General features: G+C 30.2%; 1 protein-coding gene across 1 annotated transcript in view; it reads right to left on the bottom strand.

Annotated features, from left to right (window-relative positions):
* Positions 1-20716, bottom strand: part of LOC111642603 — a 78757-nt gene that overhangs the window by 43030 nt on the left and 15011 nt on the right. Inside the window, exons 3-4 of the mRNA XM_023388972.1 lie at positions 10572-10757; positions 6462-6659 (exon numbers count right to left, since the gene is read on the bottom strand). Coding sequence (XP_023244740.1) covers positions 6462-6659; positions 10572-10757 — 384 coding nt within the window. The remainder of the gene's footprint in view (positions 1-6461; positions 6660-10571; positions 10758-20716) is intronic.

Genomic DNA, 20716 nt, shown 5'->3' with positions numbered 1-20716 from the left:
ATTTCGTACTTAATTCTTTTTCCGTACGGTTTCTACTGCCATGTCCAATAGCAATATGGGCATCGTGCAATATCTGAAATATTTCTTCCGTGTGAACGTAATATTTAATCGCATTACCCTCTTTTACAGGCATAATTAATTTTTCTAAATTTCCGATAGATACGTCATATCTACACAAACGCTGATATTATTCTGGTAACTTAGAAATAACTTTCATTTTTGACTCTTTCAGTTTTTGTATCATTGACATATATGCTGATTTTGTAAAAATTTGATTGTTCTCACCTTTTTCTGTATTAACTCGTTTAATTGGTTGTTGAAGCAATTATTCAAATCAATTAATGATTCCGCCATAATCGTTACTTTTGTCAAAGAAGAAAGATTAACTACTGGTCACATAAATTAAAAATTCGATACTAGATGCAATACGCATGCACAACTAAGATGTAAGTTCTGATTGGTTAGTGTATGTTGGATGATCACTCCTCAAAGTATTGTTATCACTTTGCCCGACTAGGTGGTAGCAGTATTCATAATGACCAGTCAATTTGATAAATTATTGAAATTTATTACAATGTCCAATTTTGTTGGTCATTATTCATAATGCCGGTATTAATCACTTTGTCCATAACATATATATTATCAAAATTGGTCTGATTATAATGGACTTCAAAAATATATAATTTTGAAGTTGTTAATTGAATTATATACTTTGTAAATGCATGCGCTGTAATATAAATATACAAGCAACAGATTCATTTTTAACGTACCATGGCCTGCAATGAACTATGGCTTCCATTTAAATGTGTAATTAACAATAAAAATATAATTTTTTACTACATTTCTATTCAATCACTGCATCACTAAAACTCATCCTGTGTGCCACATTTGGCACACATGCCAAAGGTTACTGACTCCTGATCTATAACATCTTAATAAAGATGTCACTACTATTTTTTTTAATTAATCATTAAAAATTATGCTGATTCATTATCAGCGGATTTTTTGAACAGCAACTTACTATATTCTATATTTTAAATCTTAATTCAGAATACTTTTTTATGTACAAGTCTAAATTAAACAAACAATTATTTAATTTTTGATTTCATCTAGTTCTTTTTTGATAACATGAAGTTAAAACTGATCTTCAATATAAACTCTTATCCTTAATATTTATAATGTATGAACCAAAATTAATGCATAGCATTACTGAACAGTTTCTTAAATAAACTATTTGTCTGATATCTTAGTATTGTTATTATATGTGCACATGGATGTATAATAATAGCAATTTACACCCTGCCAAATAATTTAACTTTTTAGTTTTTCAATCATATTATTTATTAGAGGCTTTTTAATATTTTTATTTGTAATTATTTGTTTAATTTGTTAAAACTATATTAAACTTTATGTGAATATAGTATATTTCAATTTAAAGACAATTATGTCAATAAAAACAGCATTGTTCCAAACTTTGAACCTGTGATAGATGTTCAATATAGAATCTCCTTAACCTGGCACAGGCCACTGAATGTAGACAAAAATGTTTGTTTTAATCATTGTGAATTTTAGTATTTAGTAGATAGTTCCAGCTTTTGAATTAAGAAGTTGAAAAATGTTTTATATTTTATTTTAACCAAGATGTTTTAGAACTTACTACTTCTCATAATATTAAATGACTGTGATTACAATAAGCAAATTTTATCATACAAAGTGTTTCAAAATGATTATAATAATTTCATTGTTAAATATATTTCATAAATTGTCAAAACAAGATGTAATTTCGCATACGTAATGAAGCTGTCCAAGTTTAAATGTCGGTGGGTAACATGATGCTGGATGTCATAGATGTTTAATTTGAGTTCCCTTTGCTACCCTGCAAACATCAATGCAGTAATCTAACTGCATCCAGGTACTGTACATAGTACTCAACAAGGATGCATATTTAGATGCTTATGCAATATGTGCCACACAGTTTTTTGGAAATTGCAGGCTCACTCTAGCTGTAGACTTTTGAGAACTATGCTGAAAATATTTCCTAATTCTCTCCACACTGGTCTCAGAAATTGAAGGTTTGCCAAGCAATTAACCCTTAGAAAGACAGATTGTTTGCTGGTGATTCTTTAGAAAATCACGTACAAAACTAATGTTGCACACCCAACACTGACCTACTCGCATGAAACTGTAAGATGCAAAATGCTTTCTCTTCACTATTGGCATCCATTTTTTAACAGTGCCTGCCATCTAGTGGTAGCATTATGAACTACTGAGTCTGTTCAGAAATAAACTTGAGAATATGTTCCAATGTATTTCACTAGATATTCAATCACTTCTAATGTTGAATTCTTGATGGAACTTGTTGTTGTTATTCGAATAATTTTGAAACACTATATACAAGGGGCATTGAAGTCAAATTGGGATTTTTAGTCAAGTACAGGACTTTACAGAAATTGGAAGGGATATTAACATAACTTTATTACTTGTTGTAGTAAGTGAAAAGTGTGTCCTATCAGTGGCTATTTGGTTATACTCTGCACTTGGTTTCAACATTGCAACTGTTTCGAGATTATGATGGTTTAGTACATGTGTCAAGCTATTTGAATGCCAAACACGACATCTACCAGTGGTATAGAATGGTGGGAATTTGAAATTGAATTTTGTCTGGATTTTGGTGCTGCACCATGTATGTGACAGGCCAGTCAATTCACAAAAGTACAGTATATTTTATTTTTCTCATTTCTTATTTTATTTTTGCTCTTTTGTTTCATGTCATTCTTAATGTTTTCATTTCAGTAACATTCATCATTTGTGTACTATTGTTTTTTTTCAGCTATTACATCTAATTTGTAAGTTAATATCAAACACATTTTAATAAATTATTACATTAATCTCAGACCTACACTAATTTTAGACCATATTTAGCCATTCAAGTATGTCAATATTATGGAAACTAAAATAGCTTGCTTCCTAACTTTTCATTTTATATAAAATGAAAAGTAAGAAAGTTATTCCTGTCACTCATAATTGAAACACCAAGATATATGGATACCACTATTTGTTTGGTATTTGACCATATTTCTTTAGAGATTATTACACATTTGCATTTCCTTACTGATATTTTAAATCCAAATCTTTCACAAGAGAATGCAAATCTGATTGTTGTTGTAGTGGATCATCATTATCTGCAAATATTATGTTATTGGACAGCAAATTACAGTGCATTCACATTTCTTTCTTCAATTTTGTATTCTTTTCAAATCTTAGATTATTTCATCCATTACCAAACTGCACATAAAAAGACTGCCTAAACATTTGCTTTAATTAACCAGTATGATTCCACAATATTCTTTTCTCTATTATTTCTACTATAATTGTAGATATGGATACTTTTAATGAAGATAATAAGATTGTTTGATACAGTGGTCTTTTCTAAAATGCACAGAACAAGATGTTCAAGCTGAGTTTTATTACAATATCTTTTCTATTTCAATGCAGAAAATCTTAAATTTTTTCAGACATTATTTTGTTTTAAAATAAAAATATATCTATGTACATGTAATGTTCTATTATTAATAAGATAAAGCAAAATAACACTTTGTTATCCAAAATCTCTATGAAAATCATACACAAATACAGTTTAACCCAATTATAACGTCACTGGACGCAATGACAACCCTAATATAACATCAAATTTTTATTGGTCCCATGATTTTACTATACTAGATAATGTTAAAAAATCCCACTTGTAACCATATAAAACCATGTTTTAATGTCATATTTGAAGCACTCCCAAATTTACAAAATTAGATTACAAATTTTATTTAACAAAGAAAATACTGTGTGTTCACTCCTATGGTCAGAGTCCACTTCCTAGAACGACTGTGGGTGGTACTCCCACCACCTGACTTTGGTGGGGTGAGGTTCGCCACACTTTTAAACAACATGACAATCGGTTATTATTGTATTATGTACTCATTAGGATAGGTTATCATCAGTTATTATGTACTCATTTTTAAATTACTTTATGTTAAACTGTTAAATATTCTATTATATTTAATATAACATATTATAAAGAAATAATTAAACCATTTTTAATTGACATAGATTAGTTTAACCTTTTATTGCATTTTGATTTGACATTATTATCAAAACCAGAAGCTCCGCCATTATTGAAACTTAAGATAAATAGAAATTTCATATAAAAGATAATTTTTGAAATTACATCAATGTAAATTTAGACATAATAATGTAAATAAAGTTGATTTAAACATGTAGTTTGCATTTTTATACATACATCATAATAGATACAGTATAATGTATTACCATTAAGAAATAATTTTACGGTAATACATACGATGTTAAATTAGAATGAATTTTATAATAGATTCTTAAACCTCTTTGTACTTTTATGGGAATGAAATTATGATCCAGCAGATAACGACACTTGGTTATAATGTCAAAAAATTGCCGGTCCCATGAATGATGTCATAAGCTGGTTAAACTATAATTAATATTTTAAAATTATCTTTTTCTAAACCTATTTTGTTTACCAAACTGAATGACTATGCTTTTAGTCATTCAGTGAAGTAAGGAAATGGAAATATGATTTTCATAGTCAGAATCAGTTGTCTGTTTTTATATAAATCACAAACTATAACATTTATTATAGTTTATGAAGTTCCTAATACAGTAGAGTCCCAAAAACTCAACTCTTGATAAATTGACATTCCGTAAACTCATGTTGCTCAAAAACAAAACACATGTAATCTAATTTTTACATCTGTAACTGAATTCTGAGATCAAATGAATTACTGTTATTTACCAATGATACTTGATAACAGCATCAATTCCACATGTTAACAAAGAATATCCTTTTCCAAGATGACACTGCAAAATGCTATGATGAGAAAGTCATTAACTTGAAAGTGGCCATTGAATAGCCAATAGTTTTTTAAATTTAAATTTAACTACGTATAAAAATAGTCATTAATTAATGGTTCAGTTAATATGTATATGAATTTGCGCACATAAAACATTTACAAAAATCTTGCCATTTAGACTAGAATAATAGGTTTCTCTCATTTTACTGTTAACACAGGAATTTATTAAACTCATCATTTTCATTAACTCACCACCTTCTCAGTTCACATTAAGTCAAGTTTGCAAGACTCTACTTACTAAAGTTTAGCAAATATTTTGTTTATCTGCTATAATAAGTTTAGTTCATTTAACTTTAACTTCAGAAAACATACTTTTTTTAATGATGAAAGTACATGTCAACAAAAACATATTTTTTCTGAATTTTCCAATGGTTTAGCTGTTTTATATGTTGATATAGTGAACGTCTCTTCAATCCGAAAAAATCTTTCTGGTAGACTACCTCACAGCCAATTCAGATTATAAACTCCTTTTATTGTTTTTTACAGATGCATTTCGATCTAGGTTAATTTACTAGCTCCTCCTCAGTGCTACAAGATAAATTTTAATTATAAGAATTGATAAAAACAATGCGAGTAGATAATGTTACAACAAGATTAAAAAACACATTTCACAATACCTTAAGAGTTCCATGAGTTTCATATGATAATGTGTTTTTTAATTTTGTTGTAACATTATCTACTCACATTGTTTTTATCAATTTTTATAATTAAAATTTATCTTGTAGTACTGAGGAGGAGCTAGTAAATTAACCTAGCTCGAAATGCATCTGTAAAAAACAATAAAAGGAGTTTATAACCTGAATTGTCTGTGAGGTAGTCTACTGGAAAGATTTTTTCGGATTGAAGAGACGTTCACTATATCAAAAACATATTTAACAATTAATAACTTTAAAAAAATGTTTACTTCATTCTTAATGAACTAAACAGCAACATGTACCCAGAACACTTGTATTAATGTAAAATAAAAAAATTAGACTGATCATATTGATATCATTGATGTAAAACGTTTATAACATACTATTTTCTATTATTACTTTCATTTTTATATAAACTGAAGAGATTATCATTAGACTAGCATTTGATAGGAATTTTTTAATGTCAGTTAATAAATAATTCAACCTATGAGCAATTTTTATATATATGTCAAATTAAATTGAAAAATTTCAAATAATTATTGTGACTTAAAATTAATTTTCAACTACTCTGCTTAGAAAGAGAAATATTAGATGAGGCAACCCATCTCAAAATGATCCTGATGGAAGCACAAATAAATACTGTGCAATTATTTGTAAATAAAACTTTTATTATTTGTATTTAAAATCTCTATTTACCAAAAAAAAAAAAAACTAAAAATTTTGTGAAGAATATTCCAAATTATAAAGTTATTCTCAGACAAAATGAGGTCAGAGAAATAACTACAAAATCTTTTATCACCATCATTTATTTTCATTTATAGATGTGTTACCTATCTACAAATTCTTCTTTGATGTATGATGAGTGATATTTGTATTTACAACCAACCTCCTTATCATGCATGTTTAGTAAACGTGTTTGCTCTTCTAACTTAGCCTTTGTTTGCATCAGTTCCAACTCCAATTTCTGTTGCTGTAATTTTAGCAATTCTTGCTGTTTTGCCCAAAGCTGTTTTCTTACCTCCTCTTGCAATTCTTCTTGAGATTTTACTTCATTTTCTGGGATAATTTTTGTTGGCTGTGGTGACTACAAAAAATAAGTTTTAAATCAATCTCCCAATTTAAACAAAATAATAATCTTTTTCTTTCAATAAAAAACTCTAATATATTAGATTTAAATAAAAAGAAAAGAAAAATTTTAAAGACTTCAAGGAAGTCATTGCAAAGAAACAGAATGAAATTTAAGCAAAATATTTCATATGAGCTAATCTTCTGATTTAATATTGGTATCCAATTGTGACCAACCTTTGACCACCTAGTTTGTGTAATCGTTAAACAAACTAGAATTCAAGTAATAAATTTTGCAATAATACTATTCAGTTAAATTAAATTCTTGAAATGAATCAGGATATGCATTATATTACAAAAAAGATCTAGGTTATATCTAGATGATGATAAAACTGCAATACCAAATGTTATAAATTAATACCATATTTTATAAAAATGCTATACAGAGTAAATTATTATTAACAAACTATAAAGAATTAAATAAAAATATATATTAATTCAAAATAAAATCATTTTTAAACCATGACAGAATTTGTAAAAGCATACTTTGCAAGTATACAATGTGAAAAATTAATCAAAACTATGTACTTGGAAACCATTTACGGAGTGACAATGAATCATCAAAACAACGAATGTTTTCGAACCCCTTCTGGGCTCTGCATCAGGTGGTTCTTAACTGTTCCTAGACAGATATTCATTAATGAATATTGTTTCAATAAAAGTTCGATTAAGTTCAAAACAATTTAAAAAAAAAAAATCTACATTGTGCATGCACAACAAGGCAGCCTGCCCAGACAATACAAGCGGCTAGAGCGTGTTGTGAATCAGCTGTTGCCAATGACAAAACCATCTCCTCTTTAAAATTTACACATGTTGCTGTGATGGAGGATTTAAAAATGTGCATAGCCTCTAACCATTTGTGGTGTTCATTGGGAGGCACAGAGGAGGAGGAGGAGGTTGGCCTGTGTAAAGTCCACTACTATGTCTGGATCTGTTACATAAGTAGCGAGGGCAGTGGAGGTTCTTGTATGACGAATATCTGCATGATGTTCTTATATTCTGATGCCCATGGACAGTTTAGTAGAGCCTATATATATATCAGGTCTCTATCACATCTATTATCCCTTAGAGGGATACTATAGACTCCGGAGAGTCTGCTGGGGTTAGGAGGGTCCTTCCCATTATGTGGGATGTTAAAAATAGTTGGCCACCTTCTGAAAGCGATATACCTGGGTGTTTCCTGGCAACCTTGGTGTATACTGATATTAGATACAGGTTATCGATTGGCTAGTCCACCTCCTGTGAATGTTCTGAATATATATGTTGATAACCTTGTATCAGCCTATGTATAACTTTGTGATAACTGAGTTCTGCAGCTACGTGTTCTATAGATGCAAGCCTTGGTGTTAGAAGAATATGTAAAGGCTCTTCTAATTGACGCTTAAAGGCCACAGTCTTGTATGAAACTGGATCACAAGACCCCACTGGAATGTATGACGACATAGACCCTGCCTTATGATACATCGAAGTGTGGATGCCCAAGCTGGGTTGACACTGGAAATAACACGATCCAACCCTATCAAAGTGCACTTCCTAGATACAGTAGAGCATCGATTATCCAACTCAATTGGTGACTCAGATTGGTCGGATAACTGAAAATCGGATAACCGAAAAGAAGGAAAAAAATACATTATTAGTATAGTGTATTAGGATATTAGTATATCCCATGTAATTAGTTTATTAGTATAACGCTTTAACCAACTTCACATTGAATTTTCATCGATGTTTAGCCTAACAAATTTTTTAAAAAATAATAATCGTCGCTATTGTATCGTTAAAAATTATTTTTAAATTATTTTATTGCTCACGAAACAAACTACTACTCATAATTAGAAAATTAAGTCTCGTTTAAATACTGGCCTCCCTTCAATGGTCGAGCTGTTGATGTCAGCTAAAACATGCAAAAATTTAACAAAAATAATATTAAAGTAGCCAAGACATAGCCAAATATTGTAATGCCACATCACTAGCGGACATTTGAAATTTGCCGACTAGAACGGTCCGTTAACTGATGTGACAGTTAATCGGGGGTCGGATAATCGATGCTCTACTGTATAAATATTAGAATGGAAAGCTCGGAAACGTGCCTAAATTTTAAAGAGGAGATGGTTTTGTCATTGGCCTGGCAAGAGTTGATTATTCACAGCATGCTCTAGCCGCTTGTAATGTCCAGGCAGGCTGACTCGTTGCATATGCGCGACATAGGTTTTCTTTTTTTTTTGTAAATCATTTCAAAGTTACGATTGAACTTTTATTTAAATAACATTCGTTAATCAAATATCTATCTAGGAATGATTAAGAACCTGATGCACAGCCCAGAAGGGGCTCGAAAATGTTTGTTTTTTCAATGATTTGTTATCACACCATAAATGGTTTCTGAGTGCATAATTTTAAGTAATTTCGGTATAGTGAGTAGTTATTTACTATTGAAAAATTAATCGTAAAGTTAAATGAAATCTATTAAATTTTTCAGTTATCATTTTTGCTTAAATTTTATTGGTAAAATTTTACATATTAACAAAGAAAATATAAATAGAATAAAATTATTTATTTGTATATTACCAATTTCAGACATTTCAATCATTAGACAAAGACATTTATTTTCAAACTATTATATTAATTTTTTCTTATAACATTTAATAATTAACAAATAATAATAAACAGTGCATCTTTAATAATTAACCTGCAATCACATGTAGTTTTTTTTTAAAAAAAAGACTGCATGCATAAGGCAGCAATTTTCTGTTGATTTTTTACACAATTATTCTGCATATAATTGCCATTTCTGAAATTTGTTAATTCTGAAAAATAATGGAATGTGTCTTCTCTACACATACAAAATTTCAGTGTCATATGTTATTTTGTTTACAGAACTACATTCTTAACTCTTCTCTCGTAGGAAGCCTCCTAAACTTTGCAATAGCAAGGACTAATATGAAACAAGTTCAGCTGGAAATGAATGATGAGAAGTTTGAAATGTTTCTCATAAGGACCAGAAAATCATCTAATTAAATTCTTGACCTGAAGATGACATTTACAAAATGTTGAAAGTGCTTGCAAAGGTGTTATAAGTAATAAAAATTGTTTAACAGACAGTAGTTATCTCATTCTTTAACTGCATAATATTTTGGCATGGCAAAGTTAGTCATTACCAGAAAATGATTTTTCTGTATAAGTTTTAGGTATGAAATAAACACACAGAACATTTAAACTGTTGTAGGTCACAATGCTCCAGGCCTTACAGAGACAAGCATTCAAGATCATAACAACTACGTCATTTCATCATGCATAGCTGAAAAACATCCATGATATAATGACTATCTCTTCCAGCAGTCCTGAGAGACATGGTCAGATTTATCACAAATGCTGCATGAGAAACCATGGTATCAGATCCCGAAAAATGACATTAGAATGGAAAATCCTTGCCTTATATATGTAATCATGTAACAATAAAAACATTGTACACAATTGCATGTGTAAGATGGTAATTTTCCACAACACTGTTTTGAAGGTCTGTGATAAGCATAAAAAAATTTTTCAACTAAAATTTTTACACAGTCATGAGTAACATATAACATGATATATTATGGAAACACAGCCAAGTAAGTCAATTTGGTGAAAAATTTTGGCAAGAAAACTAGTAGTATACAGAAAATTGCTGCTACCACCACATGCAAGCATGTGTTAAGATTTTGTAACTATAAAGAAAATTTAATTTTTATTACAAAAATTAGATGTAATTCATCAAAAATGAAAGATGAAGAAATTAAACCCATCAATTTTAAATAAACCTTGAGCTACAAATGTACAGCTATAGAATATATTACTAAACACTTCTATTAAATAGAAATGTTTCTATTATAATATGTACCTGTTTATTTTCAAAAAATTTTGGATTGACATGAATTGTTTGCTGTGGTGGTTTCTCTGCTGTAATTGGCCATGCAGGATCAATAGCATTAACTCTAGCATCAATTGCATACAACTTCTTATTCGGAAATATACCATTCCATGTCTGCCTTAATTTAAAAAGTTGCATTCGTGTCTTTTCATCCACCTGTAGCAAAATTAAAAATTATTCATTAATAAATCTACTGTTAAAATAAATAAATATACATTGTCCAAAACTACAGCTATTTGAAAACCAACATTCTTTGAGTTTGCTTAATATTTGAAATTACAATTATACTCTTTTCTGTAAACCAAATCAATTTAAATTAAAATTTTCTATGGATAAAAGTTATAATAAATATTTAAATTATTATTTTTAACACAGATAACTAGACAAAAGAATTTCAAATTTTTAAATGTAATATTACAATATTAGCAATGTAATCTGCTTCTGTATCCACAATAATATGAATTTCTTTGTGTTTAACAGTTCAATATATTTAAACTATAGCAGAAAATTATTATAACTAAAGTATTCATGGACAAATTTTTTCCTCTTACAGAATAAGTGATTAATCTAAACAAAAAACCTAGATAAAATGAATCACTATCAGAATTAAAGTTTTTAAGTAGCTAGATAAAATGAATCACTATCAGAATTAAAGTTTTTAAGTAGCTATTTAATTTTTTACATATGGATGTGCCAATTGTATATTTAAATGGGTTTGTTTTAAAAAATTTGATCTGTAACTAGCGGATTCTCCCTTTTCACCCCAGACTTTGCCCACTTGTTCAAAAATTTTATAATTCACCAATTCCCAATGCCACTGTTTCCATTTTTTCATTAGACACAGTAGGTGGCCTAACTCCACAGGCTTCACACATTTATTCCCAATATTGACTATTCATAGCAGAAATTTCATTGTGATTCATTGATTTCCAGTGCTAACATTTTTTTTAATAATGGAAAATCATTTACAATAATTTTAAGCTAAGTATTTGATATAGAGAGTAGATTTAAATGTAACAAACTTTTATATTTGTGTATTTTCAACATAATATAGATCAAAGAATTACAATTTAAATTTATTTGATATTGAGCAGAATTGCTCAGCCTTTCTATATACAGAAGAACCTCATTTTAACAGATTACTCAGGCTGCCAAAAATCATCTGCTGTTCTGAGAATCCATTATATTGCAAACAATGAATTTTCCATACACCCAGGAAAATATCCATTATTCGAAAAAATTTCCATTTTTTTACCCCTATACAGGGTGATTGGAAAATGTCCGGAAATGCTGCATGAAAGTCCTGGAGAGTAAATAAAGTGGAAATATAAAAGGAAAGAGACATAAACAAATGTAGCAAGTCCTTCATTAATAAGCCCAACCTTTGCGCAGCTCTCCCATTTCCATCCGCAGCTCCATAAGTCAGATGGATATCTGCTAGTTCAGAATTTGTGAAGTGCTGCATGCTGTATGAAATCACAGCTTTCTGCATTGCTGGCTTGTTTCGACTGCCCTACACAGTGCCCTCTATCACGTTCACGTGGCGCTTCCGGATAAGCATTGTACTATGAATCCTTTTATATTCGTCCCCTCTAACCCCCTTTAAATTTTGGCCAGACATTTTCCAATCACCCTGTATAAGAAATACTAGTCTTTGAAATTATTCAGTCTCTTGAGATCTCTATTCTTTGTATATCTATATGTTTGTAGCATAAATTTGTGTAAAAGTACATGCATTCTGTAGAAAAATGCTTGAGAGGATCCAGAACTTCAATGGAACAAAAAATAAGCAATTTACAAAAGAAACATGAGCTTTGTATTCTATCATCTTTTATCATTAAAATCATTTGTACGTAAATATAATAAACATAAGATAGCATAGGAAACATAAAATCAACATACAGCATTCTCTAATGTACAGTACAGTACATATAGTACTCTACTGTGCTGTTTAAAAATATATATAAAAAAAACTCTTGATTTTAACAAAAAAGTAACTTTTTACAATAACACAATTTTAATGAAAAGTTAAATTTAAAAGTTTTCAAATAAACTATTTTCTACCATGTAAAAAAACTCAATTACGAAAAAAGAGGTTTAGTTTTCTTTTGTCAACTGCATTATTTCAAAATCATGCAAATGGGCTGTGAAACCATCACAGCATTCCCTAAAGGAGTGACCAAGAAAAAAAGTGGATTTTAAATATCCATATGTACAAAGCCTGAAAAAATCAATTCCTACAGGTTCAAGGAAACTGGATATTTCGCAAACTTACTACTTAGCCTGCTTAAGTTAATTTAAGGCCCTGAAAGGTAACCTGCCTAATTGCAAAAACTACTTTCAGAAACTACACATTGTAACACATTACATAATAGAAACTAGACAGTTTCTGAATACATTTGAGCAGAAACAACAATTTAGTGAATTACACAGTAGGTATAATAAATTCATCAAACTCCAACTATCATTTTGAAAAGCCATATCAGAAAGTTCAGCTTATAGTATAAATTATCCAAATTTAACATGTTAGTCTCTAGGAAATTAATAAAAACTGAATATGTTTATCAGAACAGATTCAGGATTTAAACAAATATATGTTGGCACAAATTAATTAACACCGCTAATAACATATCTAAAATTATTATAACACATGTATGTAAATGCCTTTAAAAATATTTTTATAACTACAGTTTGTTAACAGGTTTAAAAAAGGTATTCAGTGTTCACATAGTATGAGGAAACTTTTTGTTTTATTCAAAATTAATAAAAACCCCCAAATAACCAACATACAAAAGTCAACACCACCACCATCACAGCATTCCTTAAAGGAGTGGGTAAGAAAAAAAGTGGATTTCCCATGCTCAACTTCTTGCAAGCTTCAATCCTCTGAAGAATGTTGAATAGACAGGACATAGCACACCAGGAACTCACCTGGTCTTTCACTCTAAGATCTGTTGAAATCACACTCCACATTCATACTTGACAACCTTATGGCATTTCTGTCCATTTATACATTCACATTCAAGAATCTTTCCACACACACTGGAACCTTCTTAAATAAGAAAGTGGCCAAAACAACTTTTCTTTTCCAGTGAGAAGAGAGTCATTAGTAACACAAGATCATGTCATGGTTGGAGAGTGAGGGGATGCATGGGAACAATGCCCCCATCCACCTCTGCTTCTCTATGACATCATCACTCCAATTTTAAGATATTCAGAAACTACTTTAATTTCATTCTATAATAAGTTTTAATGTTTTCAAATTATCATCTAAAACAGATAATAAAATTATGATGTTACTAGGAGGCTTTATCTTCCCACTTGCCCATGGACTTTAGCCACTCATTCAAAATTTATTTTAAGAGTCACCGATTCCTAGTGTCACCATTTCTATTTTTTCTCTGACTGCATACACAGCCAATCCCCTGGTTGTCCCACAAACTTTGTTCCCTTGTTTCCAATATAGACTACTCATAACAAAAATTTTGTGATCCATCATTTTGCCTACATCATATACATATTACACAATTTTTTCCAGCTTGCTTGATCATGTCAGAATAGCATACATCATTTTTAAATATGAATCCGAACACATTTTCTTCTTTTTACAGGTGTTAGCACAACCATGCTACTAAGTTGTGCAGAAGAACAATTTTTAGACAGACCCTTAACTACTTATAAATTAGCAGCACCCACTGTCATTGTCTATACATTCCACATTATTGGTATGACCATGCTGACTGGTTTGAGATTTGGCATGCTGGCAATTCTATATAAATAAATTATTAACATCTACACAAATTGCATTATCTTGATTATCCAAGTCTTGTATAAAAGATCATTCCATAGTATTCAGAGAGTAAGTCCATAATTTATACATGACTTCCAAAGAAACAACAACAAATCCATAATATTTGGTATCACTGCTTCTCTAACATGTCCTCCATTACTGCCTTCATCATTCTTCTTGTTCTAGTCTTAAAAATGGCTGTTTCTGCCTTGTCTCCAGGACTCTTCTTGCTGTTTCCTCTAAAACTTCTTCATTCTCAATTTTTCTTCCATTGGTATCATATATAATACAGTATATATCCTTGCATTTATCATGTTTTTCTTTCCTTTCTCATTCCTCAGCCTACTAAAGTGTGGCATTCCTCTTCAATACTATCTTCCTATTCATAATTTTTTCCAGTTTTATAAAACTTTGGTCTCTATGATTTAACATAATGAAATGGGACCTCTCTGCCATCTTATTTACCTCCTTATTTCCAGCTCTTCTCTTTTCCATCACAAAACTAATCTATCAAATTCTTTTCTTGCAATTCCATGTTTCTCTGAGTTTTTGAGAACAGTAATAGTATAATGTAATTTCACTAGCGTGTTGTGGCATTACGAACGGTGACCTTTAGCAAATAAGAGTTCACAAGCACTTTTGAATAGCATAAAGCTATCATCATCACTATTATGTAACAATAGAAATATTTTTAAATTGAATGAAAAATCTGGGGTCTATCAAATTCCACTAAAACATAATTTAACAGGAGAAGAGACCAGCTACATAGGGGCCACGGCCAGAAAGTTAATTTCTTGCATCCTAGAACATCAGGACGCTATCAGAAACAACAGACCATCAACCAAATTAGCTAAAAAAGTGGTTGAGCAAGATTATCAACCACTCTGGGCCAAAGTTACTCAAATGGTGTAACAATTGGCAAGAATTATTTATTTGGGAGAACCTTTACATCTCAGCCTTAACAACCTGCAACACTAATACTATTGAGATCCCACAAATATGGACAACATTATTTAAGCAAGCTAGTCAACATCTCTAGTACATAATTATTGTTCACTACACATTTTTTGGGATATTACAATACTCATATGGCTGCTCAAGAGTTTTTGAATATTATTCTATTTCAAATTCAAATTGATATTCTATCCACATGCTTTGTTTAATTCCATAAACTGTTTGAATATTCCAAACTTGGAAACAGTTGTATTCAATTTTTCACCTGATGATGATAGTTTTATGCTATTCGAAAGTGCCTGTGAACTCTTTTATTTGCTAAGGGTCACTGTTCACAACGCCACAACACGCTAGTGAAATTACATTATAAAGTTAAATGTTGAAATAAAGTGTACTGTACTTTTCTTTTACAATAATAGTATGAATTCTGCCACAGTTATGGCAAAAAACAAAAGACAAACATATACAGTGAAAACTATTGTTTGAACCCATCTCAACAACGTTTCCCCCTCCTAATATAATGAATTAGTCTAAACTCTCGTTTGAACCCATCCTGGGCACTTCTCCCACCCTTGAAACTAGGTACAGGTGTTAATAAATTAGTCTAGCAACAAAGGAAATTCATTTCAGTTTGTTGGAAAATATCTGAAAAATGAAAGAAATGCAAAGTGCTGTCGTTATAAGATCGTGTTAAAATTATCAGAGAAAGAGAAATGGTTTATCACAACAGCAATTAGTGGCGAAGTTTAACTGGGAAAACGAAATTTATTTTACCGTATACCTACAGTATTTTCCTTAGGGGTATAAAATATTGTACACGATACAATTAATCGGTTGATCTCATCGTTTGATAATATTTATTTTATTTATTGATTTATTATTATTATTATTATTTTATTATTATTATTTTTGAAGCTTATATACAGTACATGTGCGATAAATAGTTTCTGTATCAATCTACATTATTTCCACAATAATTTTAGAAAAATAATATCTAAGTAATTTTCGCTCGCAAAGTATTCAAAAAACAATAAACGCATTAATGCAAAATTCAGTTTTACAGTTTTTACATTCAAAGTTTTACAGGCAACCTTCCTTTTTCGATTCCGCAATCGCAGAATGTAATGAAATCGTATAATGAGAAAAAATAATAAAATCATTTTATTATTAATTAATAATTTTTCCTATTGTACTTAAGAAAATATTAAATATTAAAAAATACAGTATTTTTAAAGTTAAAATAAGATTAAACTAACGAATACCAAAACCAAAGTGATGTAGAGACACAACGGGCTTGTATACCAATGGCGTAATACACGTAACTGAAGAGCAAACGAAAACAACAAAGTCGAATTAATTAAGTTGACTTGGTTGCAGACAAAAATCACGACTCCTGTAAATCGAGTTACAGTATCCGATAAGAATAAAATACAATACCAATATAGCCCTATTGTTGAAAAAATTTGCTTATTTTTGCTCATCTCCAGTTTTGCTTAGTAGAAATGGCTAAAAAGTACGCAAAATACGTACGGAAATACGTTATTATAGGACCACCTGTCTAAAAGACCACTTTTTGAAGGAACCATGGGTGGTCGCCATAGACAGGTTTTACTGTATTTAGTTCCAAATCAGTTCACCCAAATTAACAATACATCAAGAACATTTTGATGTACACAACAAAAAGCAAATACAACAGTTATAATCTTGAATAGTTCCACATTTGATTAGATCATTGGTTTTACTGCATCCAATCTGCAAATCCACACCACTTAGTATTTACATTCATGAAAGACCACTTATCACAAAACTCATCTTCTCTTAGATGAAACTGTCATTGGTTTTTGTTCCTCTCAATCTTGACATTACAATTCTAAATCTGTCAAACCACTTTAAAAAAATATTTGATTCTAGCATTCCAAAACAAAGTGTTTGTTCCACTGAACTCCTTTTTGAATCTTTCTGAGTTTGCATTCCTTCACTCCATGTTTGATGCTTCAAATACTTTCTAATTTATAAGTCTACAGGATCAGTCTTTGATCCTAGTACTCTGCCATTTTTTAAAAATCCTTAGCTCTTAACTCTAAAAACTCTCATGGAGAAAACTATAACAGACAAAACTAATGCTTCTCCAAAAATATAGGAATGATAGAGAAGTGCTGCAAAAAAAAAAAAAAAATTTTAAAGGATGAGATTCAGTTTATTGTTTAACTTGTTACATAGATGATATTTGAGTCATACTTCCAATTTGAAGAATAAAGGAATAAAATAAGCAGAATAAAGGACGCCCACTGATACATTTACAGAGAGGCTTTTAACTGAATTAGTAATTTCTTATTACTAATTAAAAGAACTGGATAATAAAGAATACTTTATAAATTCGGGAATGAGAAGCTTCGCAGGATATGTTGACAATATGTTAGTTTACAGAGAAGAAGAGTAAATGCTAAACATTTTATTAAGATATTTTCAAGTTGGACAAAAAAATTAAAGTCAAAAAGAAAACAAGAATTGAAAAAGATAATTCATTTTTAGATAGTGGATTAACAAAAGTATTGATGAATATAGATCAAGATTACATTTTTTGAACCAATTTATTTACCTGTATTTGAAAGATCTTTACAAATATTGGGTAGCAGCAGCATTTAAAAGCCCTTGTTAAAATAGAACTAGTTTTGTCATGAACATGAGAGTTCTTAAAATTAGCATTATGGGTTTTACAAAGAATGGCAGAGGAATGTAGAATTGCAAAAAGAGAATTTGATAGGTTAGTTTTGTGAGTGGAAAAGAGAAAAACTGGCAATAAAGAGAGAAATAAGAAGATAGCTAAGTGCAATGTTAACTCAGTGACCAAAAGCTCTAGAGAAAATAAACCAGCAACGAGTTGCTCAATTTTTCAAGCATTTAAAATTTTGATGTGCCATCTGTTATTATATTTTATTAAAAAACTTTTTATATTTTTAACTATTATAAAATAACAAAAAGCTTAATTTTGAGGGTAGAGATAAATTTTATAAAGAATTGTAAATGCTAATAATGAGTAAAATTGTCATTAAAATCTGACCTTACTGGAGATACACACAACTCCCATTATCTCCCCACCTCCTCGACCTTTAATCACCAAAATTTAATACTGTCAATCCCTCTAATACACAAACCTTACTGCAAAATTTCAGAAATTTTTGACAAAAAACACGGGAGTTATTAAGCTTCAAAGAGGGTGAATAAAACTGTGCCCCACACACACATCCAAACCTACAGAAAATACCCCCAAACTTTTTTGCATTTCTCAACATTTCAAGGTATCCTAAGTCCAAAAAATGTAAAAACCTTTGGAGGTCATTTTTTCATCAATCGTTATACTTTCCCTCATATATAACAGCCAGGAAAGTAAAAAATCAAGAGTGAAGAGAGAAAAAAGGGGTCTGGAAACAAGACAAAGAGCCATTATTTTTAAGACTTAGGGAAGAAAGAATAATGATGACACTAGTGGAGAATGTGTTAGAGAAGGATGTAGGAGTTAAATGGTAAGAAAAAAGTTGTTGGGAGTTATAAAGGATCATATAGATGAAAAAAAATTATGGATTTGGAAAAGTAGATAATCTCAAGGATAGAGAAGCATTGCTGCCAGCGTGAAAGATGGTGAAACAGAAATGAGAAAGAGAGTTAAGAGCAGAAAATAAAGATTTTTCTAAATGGTCTGAAAGATAACAACAATAGAGAAATAGTGGCAAGGTCAAAATTGATTACAGCAGAAGAGAGTAAGAAAAAGAATGGGTTTTTTTTTTATTGAAGAAAACAGTGCATAATATTTAAATTAATAGTTTTTCTGCTTGGTTGGTTGGAATTCAAAACATGTAGAATGAATTAGACTTTTGGAACTAGCAGACTTCCAAAGAATTGAAATTTTTTAATAGGCACTTTCGAAGTGTTAGCTCCTGATAAGCTGGGATGCTCCCTTGGGACTGGATGTAAGAGTTTGTTGCTTTTTGGCTTCTTTAAATTTTATTTGTTAAAATTATATAAATAAAAAGTGAGTAAATAATTCCATTATTTCTAGTAATATTACCAAAAAATCTGAAGTCTCAAATCAATAAAATATTTTATGCACTGCAAAACATTAAAGTTTAATTCTCAATACTTTGCCAGAATACCACATCATCTGTCCAATCAGTTAATTTAAGTATCATCTGCTTATTTTTCTTATTATTAATTTAATTTATATTGTTTTATATTGCAACACAAAAACAGAATATTGTGCAAAGCAACGTAAAATGTCAGTTTGCCAATCAAAGATGTCATAAGAAGTGCCCCATGTGCATTCATACGCTGTACTATATACAGGTAACCCCCGTATAACACGGCACTTATATAGCACAGATTCACTCTAACACAGTTCGAGAATTGGTTCCATCCCCGTATAACAAAGCACTGTTATAGCACGGATTCACTCTGACACGGTTCGAGAATTGGGTAAAACCCTCGTACAACATGAAATGTAATAAATTTTTACGTACTTAAGTAATAATAGTTCACGAAAATTATTTTCGTGAACTATTAATACTTAAGTATGTAAATTTTCTTTTCTTGTTGGAATTTCAATACACATGGTCCTTCTCAAAACTTGTTTCAATGTTGCCAGATCTCAACGCTTCTGCTTCTGATGTTGCCAGATGTTTTTCCCTTATTTCATACTTGCTTTATTCTCCATAAATGCTTAGCATCATATAAGGAAATTTATAAAGATCTTTTAACTAGATGCAAGCAATCTAAAATTACATACTTTTTGCAAAAGGTAAAGCATGGATCTGAAGATAATGCAGAAAAATGCTCAGAGGATAAGGATAACTTGCCAAAAAGAAAACGCTCTCGGTTAATAGTNTAAAACACAACTGTCACACAAACACAAGTCCAAACATTGTACTCATTCTGCAATGGATTTCACTTGCAATGTGTCTTTCAGTTCGCAAAAAGTATAACTTCACAGACCTCATACACTATGTGAAAATTCAATATCACCACTGGAATGATTATACTTGATAAAAACTAAACAAAATGGCTGGAATTATTAAGTAAAGTGCAAAATCTGGTCACTGTTGTGTAATGCTTAGGTGCCATGTTTCCAAGGTTACTGATCTGCACTTATTCACCAACAAGAGGTTAATTTCCAAATAACCCTCATATTTGATTGATACAAAACTATTTGGTCGTCAGAAATATGTTGTAACTGTGATTAATGTATTTTTTCTTCATATACATATGATAATTTAAATAATTTATTAAAAATTAATCAGATTTACTGATGATGATAGTAAATTCAAATTTTTCTATGCTCATACTACATTATGAAATGAATATGAAAACTGTAATGTTT

Source organism: Centruroides sculpturatus, unplaced genomic scaffold, assembly GCF_000671375.1.
Source record: "Centruroides sculpturatus isolate CEXI.00-Female unplaced genomic scaffold, Cexi_2.0 scaffold3, whole genome shotgun sequence".
In the NCBI taxonomy this organism is placed as follows: Eukaryota; Metazoa; Arthropoda; class Arachnida; order Scorpiones; family Buthidae; genus Centruroides; species Centruroides sculpturatus.
This window is presented reverse-complemented; position numbering and strand designations above follow the sequence as displayed.